Source organism: Oryctolagus cuniculus, chromosome 2, assembly GCF_964237555.1.
Source record: "Oryctolagus cuniculus chromosome 2, mOryCun1.1, whole genome shotgun sequence".
NCBI lineage: Eukaryota > Metazoa > Chordata > Mammalia > Lagomorpha > Leporidae > Oryctolagus > Oryctolagus cuniculus.
Window position 1 is genome coordinate 66618937 of NC_091433.1, and position 17208 is coordinate 66636144.

Here is a 17208-nt window from a genome sequence, read left to right on the forward strand (position 1 = left end):
GCACAGGATTAACCAAGTGAGCCATGGTGCCAGCCCCCAGAGCTGATTTTTAGATTTACTCACATTGTATCCACATCCATATGTAGCTGAAGTTCATTAATTTTCATTGCCTTCTAAAATGCATTCAGTAACTATAGCACAGTTAATGTTTACTTCTTGTGTACGCATACATCAGTTGTTTTCAGTCTTGGTATCATCAACAAGGTAGTCCTGAACATTCTTGTGCATGTGTGCATGCATGTCTCTTTGAAGAAGCCTGGATCTTCTTCTGGGTCTCCCCAGTGGGTGCACTTGAGCCGTCGTCCACTGCATTCTCAGGAACATTAGCAGAGAGCTGGGTAGGAAGTGGAGCAGCCGGGTCTGGAACTGGCACCCAAATGAGATGTTAACATCACAGGTGGGGGCTTTACCAGCTACACCATACTGCCGCCCCTCCCCCCCATTGCATTTTGATTTTCCTGTCCCTTAAGGTGTCATCTCTTCATCGTTTACAGCTCATTCCCATTTCCTCTTCCATGATGCGCTTGTGCAGGCTCCTGGGCAGCAGCCATGAAAGGGTAATGACCCTTAGGGACTGCAGGTAATTTCCCCACCAACAGGAAGAAACAGGGTTCTTGGAGGGGACTGGGTTGGAAGCTCCAAATTCCAGGCAAGGGGGGATAATGAAACTTCTGTGCTTGCAGGCCTGAAAAATGAAACTTCCCAGCTATGAAGACAGGAAGAGTTTCAGCATGCTGGATGGAAATAAGACAAGCTCCCCCCAAGCAGGTTTAGAGAATGAAAAGGAGTTCGTGGGCTTGTCACCGGAAAGCCCTGGGCAGGCTAGGGCATCAAGCTCAGCTTCCCCCCAGGGTCCAGGAGGCATCAGCACTTCGGATCCGTTTTCTTCTCCTGGTTCGTCAACTCTTCATCAGACCCCGACCCCCGTGTGCCTGTGCCACTATGGAAGCTGTGACTCTCCCTCCTTCCTCCCCTGGCCCAGGCTCAGGGATCCGTCACTCTATGCTCTACTTCTATGATGTCAGCCCTTCTGTGATCCCCACACAGGGGAGATGGCCCAGCGTTTGTCTTTCTGTGAGAGCCACCCACCCGTCACCTCCATCACCTCCCCAGGGTGCACACAGGGACCCAAACATCACACGGGACCAAAGCCATGCACACGTGGTGAATTTTATTCATGAGAAGCATGTGCAAATGCTCAAGAAAAGTTCAGTCAGCTCAGCGGATAGCTCCTGGAGACGGGGGTGGGACAAGGCTACTTGGGGACCACTCTGCGGCCGCTGCCAGGGCTGCTCCCTCGGGACGGCAGGATGCAGCACGCCCTCAGCAGGAACCGGAGGATCCTCCTGCTGACCCCGTGGTGGCCCTGCCTCTTGCCCTGGGCGCTGGCCTTGGTGTCTGTGGTGTCAGCATCCTTGGGCCCACGGGATGCGGCGGCGGCAGCGGCTTCTGGCTCTGCAAGGTCCACATGACTCCCGGCACTGGGGCTGGAGGGCGACGCTTCGGAGGCTGGCTCAGGGGCGGCGCTGGGAGCAGGGCTCCACTCGTGCTGTGGCTGGCCTGGTAGGAGAGAGTCAAGTGTGGGGTCACCTCGGGGGCCTTGGGCTCAGCTCCTGGAGGCCCCGAAGTGGCAGGGGATGTGGGGAGAGGGCAAGACTCACTGGAGGCCTGGGAGGAGTTGGGGGTGGCGCTGGGAGCAGGGCTCCTCTCCTGCTGTGGCTGTCCTGGTGGAGAGAGTCAAGAGTGGGGTCACCTCGGGGGCCTTGGGCTCAGCTCCTGGAGGCCCCGAAGTGGCAGGGGATGTGGGGAGAGGGCAAGACTCACTGGAGGCCTGGGAGGAGTTGGGGTTGGTGCTGGGATCAGGGCTCCTCTCCTGCTGTGGCTGGCCTGGAAGGAGAGAGTCAAGAGTGGGGTCACCTCGGGGGCCTTGGGCTCAGCTCCTGGAGGCCCCGAGGCAGGGGGGAGGGCAAGACTCACTGGAGGCCTCGGAGGAGTCGCTTCGTGCGGAGGAAATATTGACAGACATGCTTTCACAGGACACTGACACCACAGACAAGCAGTCCTTCTCAGTGGGGTGGCGCCCCCCGCCCTGTGAGGACTCGGGCAGGGATGCAGGGCCCTGGGGCTGAGGGACTGGTGTCCCCTCAGTCCTCGTGCCTGGCAGCAGGCCGAGGCCCGCCAAGTACTCCTTGGCCTCTGAGTCCCGGGGAACGCCCAGGGGCTGCAGCAGGGTGACAGCAGCCTCCTTCTCCTCCTGGGTGGCTTCTTGGCCGGGATCAAGCCACCAGTGGGTCCTGGCGTCCTCTGCACTAGGCCTCCCCGAGGCATCGACAGTGAGCAGCCAAGCCAGCAGCTCCCACAGGGCCGGGCTGACGGCACACGGCAGCACGTAGCAGGCACACAGCACCGTGTCCTGCAGCTCCTCCGTGTCCTTGCCGCGGAAGGGCAGCGTGGCCACCAGCATGGCAAACAGCACCACCCCCAGGCTCCACACATCAGCCTTAAAAGCGTCATAGGCCTCCCCGAGGAAAACCTCCAGTGCGCAGTACTCGGGGGTCCCCCAGAAGCCCCTTACCAGCGTGCCCTGCTCCAGCCGCAGGCTCAGGCCGAAGTCCGCCAGCTTGATGGTCATGTGCTCGTCCAGCAGCAGGTTGCCCAGCTTGAGGTCCCAGTGCACCACGCGCTGGGCATGGCAGTAGCTCACGGCGGCCAGCGCCTGGCCGAACAGGGTCCTGGCCTCGGCCTCGGCCAGGCCGCCCTGCTCAAACACGTAGCTCTGGAGCGAGCCCTTGGTCGCCAGCCCCATGACCAGGAACAGGTGCTTCTTCCCCGCGTGCCGCTCCTCCAGCAGCCGCATGATGTTGTCGTGCCGCAGGCTCCTCAGGATGGCTGCCTCCCCCTGCGCGGACAGCGGGCTGCTGGGAGAGCAGTCTCGCAGGAGGATCTTCACCGCCATGTACTTGCCCGACGCCAGGTGCCGGGCCAGCTTCACCAGGCCAAAGCCGCCCCGGCCGATCACGTCCACGAAGCGGAACCCGTCCAGAGGAGGATGGAAGTCCAAGGGGTCTTCCATGATGCCGGTCACCTAACTACGCTCTCTCGACTCCCTAAATCACTCGACGCACACTAGCTAATCACCGATCCTCACTGCACTGCCTACAACACAAAGGGACCACGGGGGACTGACTACCCAGCTGACTAAGACACAGCACCGGCTACTCTCACTACTCTAGTGGCCAAGCAGCAAGCCTATCTCAATAAAGCAGAAAAAAACAAAGAGGAAAAGCCACTAAATCCTCAAACGCTGATACTTCTGAGCGTGCTAGCTGACTAGAGTGGGGGAAGCAAAAATAAAGAAAACTGCAAAAAAAGACCAAATGGGCAAAACAACAACGAGGAGGAAAACAACAAACTAAACAAAATGGAAAAAAGCAAAAACCAAATAGACCCAGAAACAAACAACCAAGAAAAAGCACAAGCAACACCAACGAGCGCAAAGGCTGGTTAGATGGGTCCTAGTTACACAGATCACAAAAGAGTGCTCTCTGGGTAAGGCGGACAAAAATCTAGGCCCCCGCAGCGACTATATATACTTTTTGGGGGTTCACCTCACATAATGGCGCCTTGTGAGAGCAGAGCAAGAAATGGACCAATCACAGCCCAGCCAGGGACTGTGTAATAATATGACTTTCATAACAGTGGTGACTTATGAAGTCAGAGCAAGAAATTAACCAATGGGAGCTGTAGTTCATCCACAGTGGTTTTTCTCGATAATCTTCCAATAAAATTAAAACGATACCCAAAGAGTTTTTGGCCTAGGTTGGTGATAGGGCTTGATACTTAATTTTTGAGAAACTCCAACCTATAGATTGCTTGGGTGGCCTTCTCATTACTAGTTTAAATATGATGATACGTTGCGTCTTTTGAAGACCTCCTAGTGTCTCCACTTAGTATAGCCCCTCCTTTGTCTTTACTCTCTGAGTGATGGGTCTCAGAATGATGGAACAACATCTCTGGCCTCAGTAAACTCAACAAGTGTTCTGCTGCCCAAGACACCGCCAGGTACACTGTTCGCACCTCCAGAGCTGAGAGGAAGGTGGCTTTGTCACCCTTTCCCCTAAGTCATCGTCAGATTTCTTGGCAGAAACCCTGGAAGCCCAGAAGGTAGTGGGGTCTGTGCAGTCCAAACATGGAAGGCCCAATCAGAGGCAGCCGAGAAAGCTACATCCTCTGAGACTGTCCTCCACCCGGTAGGGAGGAATCGAGGCACTGCCAGGCACTTGGGGTTTTTGGGCTCCTGTAACAACAACCACCAAAACTCCTGGCTCCTGGCTTCAGCCTGGCCAAGCCCTGGAGGTCATTTATGGGCTGTATCAGAGGATGGAAGAGCTCCCTAGCTCCCTCTACCTAGCTCCCTCCCTCCCTCTCTCTCTCTCTCTCTCTCTCTCTCACTAGCACTCTCTCTTTCCCCTCTTCACTCTCACACACATAGAATGCAACTTAGAAAAAAAGGAGAAACTCCCTGCTTCAACTCCTCAGGTCCTGCACTGCCCAGAACTAGGACGGGACGATGGCCGCATCACAGCCTCACATCTGTCTCCTTGGGACAGCTTCGTGCTGAGCCCTCAGGAGCAGTGTTTCTCCCAAGGAGGCGACAAACTCATCTGTCGCTCCCCGTCTTCATGGGGGAACGACACTAAACCCTGCCTAGGCTTCATATCCGAGTCACGGCACCATTATGTCGCTCCCCGTCTTCGTGGAGGAACGACACCGGACCCTGCGCTGTTCTTTCGTCTGCTCGGCCCTCCCCGGGTTTGCTGCTGGTTCTTCCCGGGTTGGCTACCGTCCCTTCCACCTCCGTGGAAGGGCGGTTCCCCCTGCCACATTCCCCACTTCCGTGGGGGAGCGGCACACCGCCGGCCGGCTCTCTCGGGGGCTGCACAGGTGTTCCCCTTAGATGTTCCCCTTAGATGTTCCTGGTGCATGCCGTCTCTCTCCTCCTTTATAGTCCTCTTCCACCAATCCCAACTCTGCTACCCACACGCCGAGTACGCTGCTCTCCTCCAATCAGGAGCAAGTCCTACAGTTTATTGGCTGAACTGGAGGCAGCTGTGTAGAAGCTGTTTTCTTCTCTCCCAGCGCCATATTGTGGGAGAGCAGATGCATAGAATAAGTCTTAATTCCAGTAACTTAGTCTAGTCCGAGTTGCTCCCCACAGATCCCCCTTTCTTTTTATTTTTTGGCGTTGATACGCGCCTGTCTTCGGTGTCCCGCGGCACACACTCTGCTCTACTTGCTAGAGTTGCCACAGGTTCTTACAAGTCCTATTAATCAGGCAAACCGAATCCGGGTCCTCTCTTCGCCATGTTGTGAGGAGGTTTTTAGGCGCTGATGCGTGCCTGTGTTCGGTGCCCTGCAGCGCATGCTCTGCTCTGCCTGCAGGTGCTTACAAAACATAGCAATCAGGCAAACCGAATCCAAGCCTTCTCATTCCCATATTGTGGGGAAACTTATTGGTGTTGATTCGTGCCTATCTTCGGTGACCTGCAGCTCATACTCTGGTCGAGCTGCCTGCTGGTGCTTACCGCCTTACTAATCAGGCAGACCGAATCCAAGCTCTCTCATTGCCATGTTGTGGGGTGACTTATTGGTGTTGATAACATGCCTGCCTTCGGTGACCTGCGGCGCATAGGCTGCTAGCCGCCCGCTGGTGCTCATCGCCTCACTAATCAGGCAGACCAAATCCAAGCCTTCTCATTGCAGTATTGTGGGGAGGCCTTTCTATTTCTCTATTTCTCTATCTCCGGGCATTCCTATTTCTCCCATTTTACTTCTGTCTGCCAACATTCCTATTTCTCTCATTTTACTTCTAAACTTCTGTTTCTCTTATCCCTGCGGCTTCCCGGCGCCCGCCCCGAGGCTGCTTCTCGACGGCTTCCTGGCTGAGCCGCTTCAGCCCGCTTCTCTTATCTGCGCGGCTTCGCGGCTCTGCGCGGCTCGGCTTCGCGCGCACACTCCGCGGTCTCGCACTAGCCCAGCGTTCCCTATCTACTTGTGCCCCGCACGCTCTCTCTGCGCGCGGCAGCCTCCGCGAGTCACACAGCCCCAGCCTCCGCCTCGGCCTGCCCCCCGCGGCTTCAATTTCCCTAACATTTTTCTCTACCTGGTATGTTTCCCCAAGCTTTCTTCCAACAATATTCCTCCCTCATTTCTCCTGGCTTCTCCCCACAGTCCGCATCCGAGTCTGTTTGTTCTAGCTTTCACTTTCGCTTTCGACCTTAGAGATTTCTCCCAGCTTCCCCCCGTAGTCCGTATCTGAGTCTATGCCTAGGCTTTCAATAGCTTCTTCCAGCACCTTTTTCGTCCGGCTTTTCCCTAGGCTGTTTGCTAGTCTCTCTCTCCGATATTTTCCCATTTCTTCCCGTTCCTTCCCTCCTAAGTTTCCTAACCGTCCTAGGTTTCCTATCCGAGTCATGGCACCATTATGTCGCTCCCCCTCTTCATGGAGGAACGACACTAAGCCCTGCCTGGGCTTCATATCCGAGTCACGGCACCATTATGTCGCTCCCCGTCTTCGTGGAGGAACGACACTAAACCCTGTGCTGTTCTTTCGTCTGCTCGGCCCTCCCCGGGTTTGCTGCTGGTTCTTCCCGGGTTGGCTACCGTCCCTTCCACCTCCGTGGAAGGGCGGTACCCCCTGCCACATTCCCCACTTCCGCGGGGGAGCGGCACACCGCCGGCCGGCTCTCTCGGGGGCTGCACAGGTGTTCCCCTTAGATGTTCCCCTTAGATGTTCCTGGTGCATGCCGTCTCTCTCCTCCTTTATAGTCCTCTTCCACCAATCCCAACTCTGCTACCCACACGCCGAGTACGCTGCTCTCCTCCAATCAGGAGCAAGTCCTACAGTTTATTGGCTGAACTGGAGGCAGCTGTGTAGAAGCTGTTTTCTTCTCTCCCAGCGCCATATTGTGGGAGAGCAGATGCATAGAATAAGTCTTAATTCCAGTAACTTAGTCTAGTCCGAGTTGCTCCCCACACTCATCTCAGGTAGGAAGTGAGCCCGGTAACCCCTGCCCCCACATAGCAAGTGGATCTGTGTCTCCTGCAGTTCTTGAGGAGCCCCCAGGGCCCAGCACAGCCATGGGCTCCAGGAACACATGATGGTCCCTCTGCACCGACTGCCCACGCCCTCTTGGGAGAGGAACCCCTCCCTGGGGAGATGACCCCCTCCTCCAGGATGTCCAGGGACACTGCACAATGCAATTTCTCCATGATTTCCTGCAGTGCTGGTCACCTCCTCAGGGCTGAGAGGAAAGAACCAGCACCCCAGGAATTCTCACTACAGTTTTGCTACAAAAGTCAAAAAAATTTTATTATGAAGACGTTGGGGACTGTTTTCCATTAAGCACAGGTAAAAACTCATCTTTGTAATAAGGTTGGAGTTTTTGAAGGCAGATCAAATAAAGATGAAACTCAGGATACTACCAAAACATCACCAGATATAGAATTCAAAATTTATTTAGGTGCAAAAACTTTTGAAAACCTGTGCATAGTTTGTCCTTAACATACTTTTCCCGTGAATGTTTTGTATCCCCTCTCCTAGGCGTGAATTTCAAAAACTGCAACAAATAAGCTCATCCTTTATTTCCATTTTCCATGAGGTTTTCCAAGTCCCTTCAAGTAACCCAGTTCAAGGAAAAACAGAGTTCCCATCCGGACTGCAAACAGCGTCGGCAAGGACGAGAGACACACCACAGCTCTCCTTCTCATCACTCCTCCCCAGTGCTGGTGGGAGCCTTGCAGACCCACCTGGTTTTAGAAAATTCATCTCCCCCAAGGTAAGTGATGGCCCTGAGGACTCTGTGTCCCCCAGCTCTGCTCAGCAGTAGCCTGAACATGCTGCGGAAAGTCCTATCTTGTCCACGCTGGACTAAAATGAGGAGGCGGAATCTCTGTGGGCACTGCCCCAAGAATACAATTCAGTGTAAATCCCAACGGAAACTGCTAAGAAAATGTCTTATTAGACTGTTTTTATTTTTAAAACTATGTATTTGAAAGGTGGAGTTACAGATACAGGGAGACAATAAACACACATGGGTGGAGACAGAGAGAGAGAGAGGAAAGAGGGGGAGAGAGAGAACTTTCATTCACTGGTTCACCTGCCCTCCCCCCCCCCACAAATGGCTACCATGGCTTAGACTAGGCCAGTCTGAAGGCAGGCACCCAAACTCCATCCAGGTCTCCCCTCAGTTGGCAATGCCCCAGGTAGTTGGCCATCTTCCTCTGCCTTTGCAGGCACGTTAGCGGGGAGCTGGATCAGAATCAGAGCAGCCGGGACTCAAACCAGCCTCCTGATATGGGTTGCCAGTGTCACAGGTGGCAGCTTTACCTGCTATGCCACAGCACTGGCGCCTCAGTTCTGAAGAGCCAAGGCGCCTCCATTTTAAAAAGTAGCCTCCATTTTCTGGAGCAGGCCCAAGTTCCCGTAAATGCAAACATTCAACAGTTACCAAAACCAAATAAGGAAATGCCCTGGGCCTGAGCCAATCAGGATCAGCCTCGTCCAACCAAGAGCTACCAGGAATGACACCGTTCAATCCACTGTAGCCCTGTACCCCAAACCCTTGCTGATGTAACCCTGCAGCTTTTTCCTTTAAAAACGCTCCCGAACAAAGCTCAGGGCCTTCCTCTGACCTCCGCTGCGTCGGTTGGTTAGATGAGGTCCCTGCCGCAGCTTCTACTTCCAGAGTAAACCTTGCTTTTGCATTTCGGTGAGATCAAGTCTCTGGTGATTTTTGGGGATTCAGCGATCTGGGCATAACAGTTTCTTTTAAGATTTATTTATTTGAGAGATCCGTGGACAGAGAGGGATTGATCTTCTATCCTCTGGTTCACTTCGTACATGGCCGCAACAGCTAGGGAGGGTCAGTTTAAAGCCAGAAGCCTATGGGGTTGGCACTGTGGTGTAATGGGTTCAGCCAGTGGTGCAGTACTGGCATCCCATATGGGTGCTGGCTTGAGTCTCGGCTGCTCCACTTCCAATCCAGCTCCCTGCTAATGTGCCTGGGAAAGCTGCGAAAGATGACCCAGATGCTTAGGCTGCTTCTCCCACAGTGTAGACCCAGAAAGCTCCTGGTTCCTGCTTCCACCTGGCACTTCCCTTGCCATTGTGGCTATTTGAGAAGTGAACCAGCAGATGTAAGACCTCTCTCTTTGTATGTCTGTCTGTCTCTCCCTCTCCCTCTCCCCTTCTACTCTGTGTGTCTGTGTGTGTGTGTGCATGTCTTGTCTGTTTGTCTGTCTGTATTCCTCCCTCTCTCTCTGTAACTCTGCCTTTCAAAAAAATAAATCTTTTTTGCCGGCGCCGCAGCTCACTAGGCTAATCCTCTGCCTTCGGCGCTGGCACACCAGGTTCTAGTCCCGGTAGGGGCGCCAGATTCTGTCCCAGTTGCCCCACTTCCAGGCCAGCTCTCTGCAGTGGCCAGGGAGTGCAGTGGAGGATGGCCCAAATCCTTGGGCCCTGCACCCTGGGAGACCAGGATAAGTACCTAGCTCCTGCCATCTGATCAACGCAGGGTGCCAGCCGCAGCACGACGGCCACGGCGGCCATTGGAGGGTGAACCAACGGCAAAGGAAGACCTTTCTCTCTGTCTCTCTCACTGTCCACTCTGCCTGTCAAAAATTAAAATAAAATAATCAAAAAATAAACCTTTTTAAAAAACCTAGAACTCCACCCAGGTCTACCACAGGGGTTGCAGGTGCCCAGGTACTTGGACCATATGCAGCTGGTTCCTCAGGTGTGTTAGTATGGAGCTGGCTTGGAGCCAGGGCTTGAACAGGCACTTCAACTATGGGATGCTGGCATCATAAGCAGTGTCTTAGCCCACTGTGCCATACACCAGTCCCCAGAACCAAGGTTTCTTTCTCCTTCCAAATCTGATATCAGTGAAGTAAAGGAGATTTGCTTGTCCTCAGAGAGGTGTCACAGACTTTTGTCAAACTTGGTTCACTGGGTGTGGTGATAAATAATCTGCACGTGTGTTGATGTGTTTTATCAAGCTGATGAGAGCCCTTGTACTCAGCTAAAGGCTGCTGGGGACCATGTGCTAATGGGGTGGACATGCAGAACCAGTGACAGCCAGGTTACTCATCAACAGAGAAAGTGTCTACACAATGCCTCTTTAGTGGGGCAACGAGACCCAAAACATCACCCTCACCTGTGGCCAGGAAGGGCAGGGGACACAGGCACAGCCCCCTGGGTGGCCACCCCTGGTCACAGTGCCTGAGCTGGATGAGCTCATAATGCAGGTAGCATCCATGCCAGGGCTCTGCCGGGCCGGAGACAGAGGTACCAGGAAGAGTTCTCCATCCGGAGGGCTTCCAGTGGGGGCTGTGAATGCCAGGATGGTGGGAGCCCTCTCTCCTGGGAAGGGAGCCTGTGTCTGAGTTGGAGTCCAAGGGACAGAGATGTGAGAGAAGGGGCTGGGGGCGGGGCAGAGAGAGAGAGGGAATGAATGAATGGGGCTGGTCCTGTCCTGGAGATCTGGACCCCAGTTCTAATGCAGGTTTACCATGGCACCCTCAGATCCCATGAGATCCTCAGTGTCTGTGGATCTTTTGCAGCCCACAAGTAATTAAGTTGTCTTTCTTTTGTTCTCATTCTCTCTGTTGTCTTACTGTTCCTACACTGGCTGATTGAGAGCATTCTGGGTAATGTAAGTTAGCTGTTGTGTGTGCACCCTGTGAGCTGACATAAAATGTGCCTCTGGAACTGACCTAAAGCTGCCTCTGCAGACTGCTCCCTGGACCCCCTGGCCTGTGGGCAGGCTGCCCCACCCCTCAGACACCTGGGGCTGCCTCTAACCTTGGGCTGTGTGGGTTCTGTTCCCAGCCCTTGGGACGCAGCCCCGCATGCTCATGTGCCATCATGTGTCCCCGCAGCACGCACCTGCACGCCTGGAACGTGCATGGGGACACGGGGGTTCCCCAAAAGTCTGTGCATGGTGGAGTTAAGCTTGGGTGGATCACTCTCCAAGTATCTGCAATAGCCAGGGCAGGCCCAGGCTCAGGAGCTCAGAACTCCATCCAAATCTCCCATGTGGGTTCTGGGACACAGTCACTTGAGCCATTACCTGCTGCCTCCCAAGCTGCGCATTCCAGGAAGCTAGAATCAGGAGCAGAGCTACAATGTGAATCCCAACACCCAGATGTGGGTTCAGGGTATCCTAAGTGGCTTCTTAACCACCACACCAGATGCTTACCCCCTCAAGTGATTTTTAATCAGTAAAGAAAATGGAATCACGGAGGCCAGCACTGTGGCGTAGCAGGTAAATTTGCCGTCTGCAGCCCCGGCATCCTGTATGGATTCTGGTTCAAGTCCCAGCTGTTCTACTTCCAATCCAATTCCCTGCTAATGAGCCTGAAGACAGACCAAGTGCTTGGGCCCCTGCACCCTCATGGGAGACCCAGAAAAAGCTCCTGATTCTTGGCTTCAGGACAGCCCAGCTCTGCCCATTGCAGCCATCTGGGGAGTAAACCCACAGATGGAAGGTATCTCTCTCTCTCTCTATGTCTGTCTGTCTTTCTTTCTCCCCCCCCCAACTCTGCCTTTCAAATAAATAAATAAACATTTTAAAAATAAGTAAATTCTAAAAGAGAGACACTCAGGCACAGAGTGCAGGTTTCTGTGAAAACATGAATGGGAGTAAAATTATAAAATCTTAATCAGAAAAACATTGGGAGAAGCAGAAAGAGCATGTGTGTTCTGCTTTAAAGCCTGTTACAGACCTAAAGTCATGCATTGTTTTGCAGACGCAAATATCGCGGTTTTCCAGTCCTGAAACATTGATAAGTTCTGATAGAGTCAGAGGCACGGTGCTTGGCGGGTAGCGAGGAAGACTTTGGTGACGTAAGCAGAACGTGGTCCACGCCTCCGTCTCCGAGGGGAAAGGCAGGCGCAGCATCAGACACGGGTGGCAGTGAGTCCCAGCGGGACAGACAGTCTTGGGTGGAAATAAAGAGTTACTAGATACTGTAACACGCTGTGTTGAACTTCTCTCTCTTGCTATCTCTGTACCTAGGCGTTGGACTTTATACTTTTTTCCTAAAAATGCAGCCAGCTTTAGTGAGAGCCGTGTCCCTGTATCTGTGCCCCAGTTTGCCAGTCAGCACCCATCAAAACACCAGACTCAGGCCCACAAAGTGTGTCCCTGCACTTTATTATTTTGAAACAACTCTAGAGCAGACAACAGTGTCCAGCTAATACAGGTGTGAGAGGAAAGTCAGCTGCCTTAGGCTCCCTTATGCATGGCTGTGTTAAAAACGGCATCGCCATTTAATGGAAGGGAATGGCCGTGGCCTAAGGTGTAAGCCAGAGACTTAATTACGGGAGACATAGGCTCTCCATGACTGACTTCCTGTCTCTCCTTGGAGCTCCTGTCTCACTGAAAGCTCTGCGCTTTGCTTATCCCGTTCCCTAAACGCATGAGGCTCATTTCTACCTCTCAGAAGTTAAACACAGCACTTCCTTTCCTTTTCTGGGTCATGTCTAGGTAGCCTGCAAAACTCAGCCAGCACTCACAACCTGTGGGAGGCCATCCATGAACCAGCATTTTCCCTCCACTGCAAGGTCACACACAGTGCTGCCCAAGTCACGCAGAGTGCTGCCAGGTCAACACAGTGCTGCCCAGGTCATGAGAGTGCCCTGGGAGGAGGGGATCTGCAAAGCTCATCCTAGGACAACAGAAAAGTGGGGGCAGGAGGCTGGCCACGGAGAAGAGCAGACAGGGGAAGCCACAGCCAGGGCAGGATCCAGCTCATGGGGAACTCCCCAGGGGGAATGCCAAGTCACAGGCTACGGAAGCCATGGCCAATCTTTCCATCCCAAGGCGGTGCCTGTGATGCACCAGTAGATAGGAGCTCTCTCTGCCTCTCAAATAATTAAGAAAAAAAATGAAAGAACCTTAGGAAACCTCCCCAGCCACACTTCAGCCACATTGCACTCCTGCAGCCACTTTCCAGGATAAATGAATAGGGCTCCCGAGGCTGGTGAATGGGAGGGAGACCCTGGGCCTGACACAGCCCTCACCGGCGAAGATGCCGCTAGAACCTTCCACCCTCCATCCACCTGCTCTGCCCCAGCAACTGCGGAGAGCATAGCAGGTTTCTCTTCAGATTATGGTGCCGTGAAAGGAAACAGCATCTGGGGTTATGGATGGAAACAGAGAAAGAACCTTTCAGGGCCTGTGGCGTTCACTGCCGTCTGTGGCAGCACCAACAAGTGCAAACAGTGAAGCCCACGGTGGAGAGGTTCGTCGCACTACGGGTTGCACAGATTATTATTCACGGGCACCACACTGCGGAGGGGAAGGAACAGCAGAGAAGGTGACCCAGGTGAGGAAAGGCCTGGAATCAGAAGATCCAGCTCAGCCCCTTCCAGTGCACATGACCTCAGGCAAGTTAACGGATCTCTGAGCCTTCACGTTTCTCATCTAATACGGAACAGAACAAACTAGAACTATTCAGACAGAACTGCCCTGATCTTTCCACCCTGGCTACCTCAGATCCACCCACATCTAATCTGCATTTTCCATCTCTCCCTTGTGCAACAAGGAGCATCTTACGGACTACCAGTTTCTGCTTAGCCACGGGGCGAGCCTGGCACCCTCTCCAGAGTGCAGCCTTCGTTTTTTTCCTAAAACCGTCACTTTCTCTCTCTGCTGGGTCATTGTCAGTAACACTATGCTCCAGTATCGCCCCACTTAAAAGCCTCCACCATGTGCAAGACAAACCTCGGAGTCTGACGCCTTTCTCCAGTTACCGTCCACTGGTCTGGTTCTGGCACGGCAGAGAAGAGCTCTCTCCTTCTTCCCAAGGACTCTGGCCTCCGTCCTCCCTCCTGCGCGTGCCCAGTGATGTGAGTGGCCACTGCTTCCCTCTGTCCCCAGCCTTCCCCACCTCTCAGTGCTTGCCTCTCTCAGCTCCAGGTGCGCCACCCCCATCGACTTGCAAACAGCTTTCAAATCCTCTCCACCTGTATCTCCAGCCACCAGCCCAGTTCAAGCTGTCATCATGCACTAGGCTGTCCTTACCTGGTCTCCACGCTTTGACTCTTTGCAGAGCAGCCAGGAGGTGTCTTCAAAAAGGGAAACTCAGGGAAAGCTGTTCCTTGACTCAAAATCCTTCAATGGGAGCCGAGGTTGTAGCACGGTGGGTTAAGCCACTGCCTGCAATGCTAGCATCCTATAGCTGCTCCACTTCTGATGCAGCTCCCTGTTAGTGGCTTGGCAAAGCAGCGGACGATGGCCCAAGTGTTTGGGTCCCTGAAACCTATGTGGAAGACCCAGATGAAGCTCCCAGCTGCTGGTTTTGGCTTGGCTCAAGCCTGACCATTGCGGCCATCTGGAGAGGGATCTAGAGGGTGGATGATCTCTCTAGGGTTCTTTCAAATAAGTAATTTTTTTTTAAAGAGATAGGGATCAAAGCCATTTGAACTACAACTTAGAACTGCCAGCCCCAAGCAATGCATTTGTCGGGAATTCACTGCCCTGGGGAGAGCGGAAGGAGCCACGCTCCACAGCACCAGGCTGAGTCCAGTCTCTGGGGCCAGACTGCTAAGCTCAGATTCATCTGGGCCCAGGTGAGGATCGAAGTAATTGTGTGCTTTGATTTCCTCATCTAGAAACTGGGGATAAGGGCAGCACGTGGCCCCAAAGTGTGTAAATATAAACTATTAACCCATATAAATGTGTCTGGCAAGGGGTGGGCATTTGGTGAAAAAGTAGTTTAGGGTGCTGCTCGGAACACCCACATCCCACTTGGGTTCGGGTCCCAGCTCTGCTTCCTGCTATTTTGCACCCTGGGAGGCTGCAGGAGGTGGTTCAAGTATTTGGGAACTGCCAGCTGCATGGGAGACCCAGGTAAAGTTCCAGGCTCCAGGCTGCAGTCTGGCTGTGCAGGCATTGGGGGGTGAATTGGTGGACAGATGATCTCATCTGTCTCATTCAAATAAAAATTAAAATAAATTTAAAAATCTTAAAAACATGTCTGGCATGTGACAACTTTATACATGTTAGTTATTATCCCAAGTAATCTAAAATAGAGAATGGGAGAAATATTTTGTTGAAAATGAATTTTTTTAAATAATTATTTTATTTATTTGAAAGACAAAGTTAGAGAGAGAGGTAGGTCCAGAGAGAGAGTTCTTCCATCTGCTGGCTCACTCCGCAAATGACCTCAACAGCCAGAGCTGAGCTGATCTGAAGCCAGGAGCCAGGAGCCAGGAGCTTCTTCCGGGTCTCCCATGTGGGTGCAGGGGCCCAAGGACTTGGGCCATCTTCCACTGCTTTCCCAGGCCATAGCAGAGAGCTGGATCACAAAGAGGAGCAGCCAGGACTTGAACTGGTGAACGCATGGCATGCCGGCACTGTAGGCCGGGGCCTTAACTCACTGCGCCACAGCGCCGGCCCCTAAATTGCTTTTCTGAGATGAGATAAACGAGGGTGTGTCCCAGCTGGGCCTGGGGTGGGCACAGGCTGAGCTCTGGGGGCAGTAGGGGGGTCACTGCTGGACCTGCCTTCCCTACCTGGGACTCCCAGCCCAGACTCCACCAGGAGACCAGCTCTCCTGGGTGTTGGGGACAGAAGCTTAATTCCCAGGGAACTGGGTAGAAGAGGGCGCTGCTTCACAGTCAGGCATACAGACATCTTGTAGTCAGTTCTATCTGTTTTCTGCTCTGGTTGGAGAACAGGTTTGAGACAGTCACTGACTGGCGTTTGAGGTGCGGGTGGACAGTGCTGGTGAGAGCAGCACTGACCCCAGACAGTGTACCAGCAGAGTTCAGAATCATGAGGTTAGCTTTGTGTAGCAGGGTAAGCGGCCACTTGCCATGCCAGCATCTCATCTGAGAATGGATTTGAGTCCCAGCTGCTCAGCTTCTGATCCAGTTCCCTGCTCTAACGCACCTGGGAAGGCAGCAGCAGATGGCTTGAGTGCTTGGGCCACTGCCACCTATATGGGAAACCTGGATGCAGTTCCTGGTTCCTGGCCCAGTCCAGGCTGGTGCAGCCATTTGGTAAGTGAACCAGCAGATAGAAGGTCTCTCTGTATTTATGTATATCACACTGCCTTTCAAATAAATACATTTTAAAAAATTAAAAGCAGTTTTTAGGGATTCAAATCCAAGACTATGAAAGAACTTCCATAGCTCAAGAACAAAAAACCCCAAAGAACCCAATTTTTACAATGGGCAAAAGATTTGGATAGGCCTTTCTCCAAAGAAATACAAGTGGCCAACAAGCACATGAGAAGATGCTCAACATCACTTGTCGCTCCCCCACTCGCAGAGGAACGACACCAGACCCTGCGCTGTTCTTTTTGCCCGGCCCTTCCCGGGTTTGCTGCCAGCCCCCCACTCGCAGAGGAACGACGCCGTCCTGGGTTAGCTGCCGCCCCCACCCCCCGCCTCGGCGGAGGAGCGGCACCCCCGCCACTTTCCCCACTTCCGCGGAGGAGCAGCAGACCACCGGCCGGCTCTCTCAGGGGCTTCGCAGATGTTCCTCAGATGTTCCCCGTGCACATTGTCTCTCTCCTCCTTTATAGTCCTCTTCCACCAATCCATGCTTTGCTGCCCACACGCCGAGCACGCTGCTCTCCTCCAATCAGGGGCAGGATCAGCTCCTGCAGCTTGTTGGTCGAATCAGTGAGGCAGCTGCATAGAAGTTGTTTGCTGTCTCTCAGCGCCATATTGTGGGAGAGGAGATGCATACAATTAGTCTTAGCAGTTCTAGTAACTTAGTCTCGGTTGCTCCCCACAATCACTAATTATGAGAAAGTGGAAAGAAAGCAAAACCACAATGAGATAGTCCCTCACATTGGGTGGCTATTACCAATACACCACCACCTAAAAACACCCCAGAGAGCAAGAAGTGCTAGTGTGGACGTGGAGAGGTGGGAAGCCTCGCACACTGCTGGTGGAAATGTAAAATGGCATAGTCACTATGGAAAACTGTATGGCAGTTCCTCAACAAAATTACACCTAGGATTCCCACGTGAGACAGCAACTCCGCTTCTAGGTCTATGCAGAAAAGAAAGCAAGGACTCAGAGACGTGCACAGTGTGCACACGCAACATTATTCACAGTAGCCGGAAGGCAGGAACAACTCAGGTGTCTCCCAGGGAGGGAATGGCTAAACAACGTGTGGCTATAAA

At 53.2% G+C, this 17208-nt stretch overlaps 1 protein-coding gene and 1 long non-coding RNA gene across 3 annotated transcripts; one reads left to right on the plus strand and one right to left on the minus strand.

Annotated features, from left to right (window-relative positions):
• Positions 1-982: 982 nt before the first annotated feature.
• LOC103345584 (serine/threonine-protein kinase MARK2) lies at positions 983-3570 on the minus strand. The gene is made up of 3 exons (XM_070068359.1): positions 1978-3570; positions 1662-1724; positions 983-1560 (listed from the first exon to the last, which is right to left on the minus strand). The coding sequence occupies exons 1-3, from the start codon at positions 3071-3073 to the stop codon at positions 1256-1258; spliced, it is 1464 nt and encodes a 487-aa protein (XP_069924460.1). The 5' UTR covers positions 3074-3570; the 3' UTR covers positions 983-1255.
• A 6365-nt stretch (positions 3571-9935) lies between these two features.
• On the plus strand, positions 9936-12037 carry LOC127489614 (uncharacterized). Of its 2 annotated transcripts, none has more exons than XR_011386309.1 (2): positions 9936-10630; positions 11812-12037. It is a non-coding gene; the product is annotated as an uncharacterized lncRNA (long non-coding RNA). The 2 variants fall into 2 exon arrangements; XR_007917543.2 differs by having other exon boundaries at positions 9936-10469.
• The last annotated feature ends 5171 nt before the right edge of the window (positions 12038-17208 follow it).

What these genes read in the sequence shown, in the direction of transcription:
- LOC103345584 (XM_070068359.1), bottom strand. Translation starts at nt 3,073, where the DNA reads ATGGAAGACCCCTTGGACTTCCATCCTCCTCTGGACGGGTTCCGCTTC. An exon ending in CGACTCCTCCGAGGCCTCCA is followed by an intron (nt 1,725 to 1,977) that starts GTGAGTCTTGCC and finishes TCTCTCCACCAG; the next exon opens with GACAGCCACAGCAGGAGAGG. An exon ending in CAACTCCTCCCAGGCCTCCA is followed by an intron (nt 1,561 to 1,661) that starts GTGAGTCTTGCC and finishes CTCTCCTACCAG; the next exon opens with GCCAGCCACAGCACGAGTGG.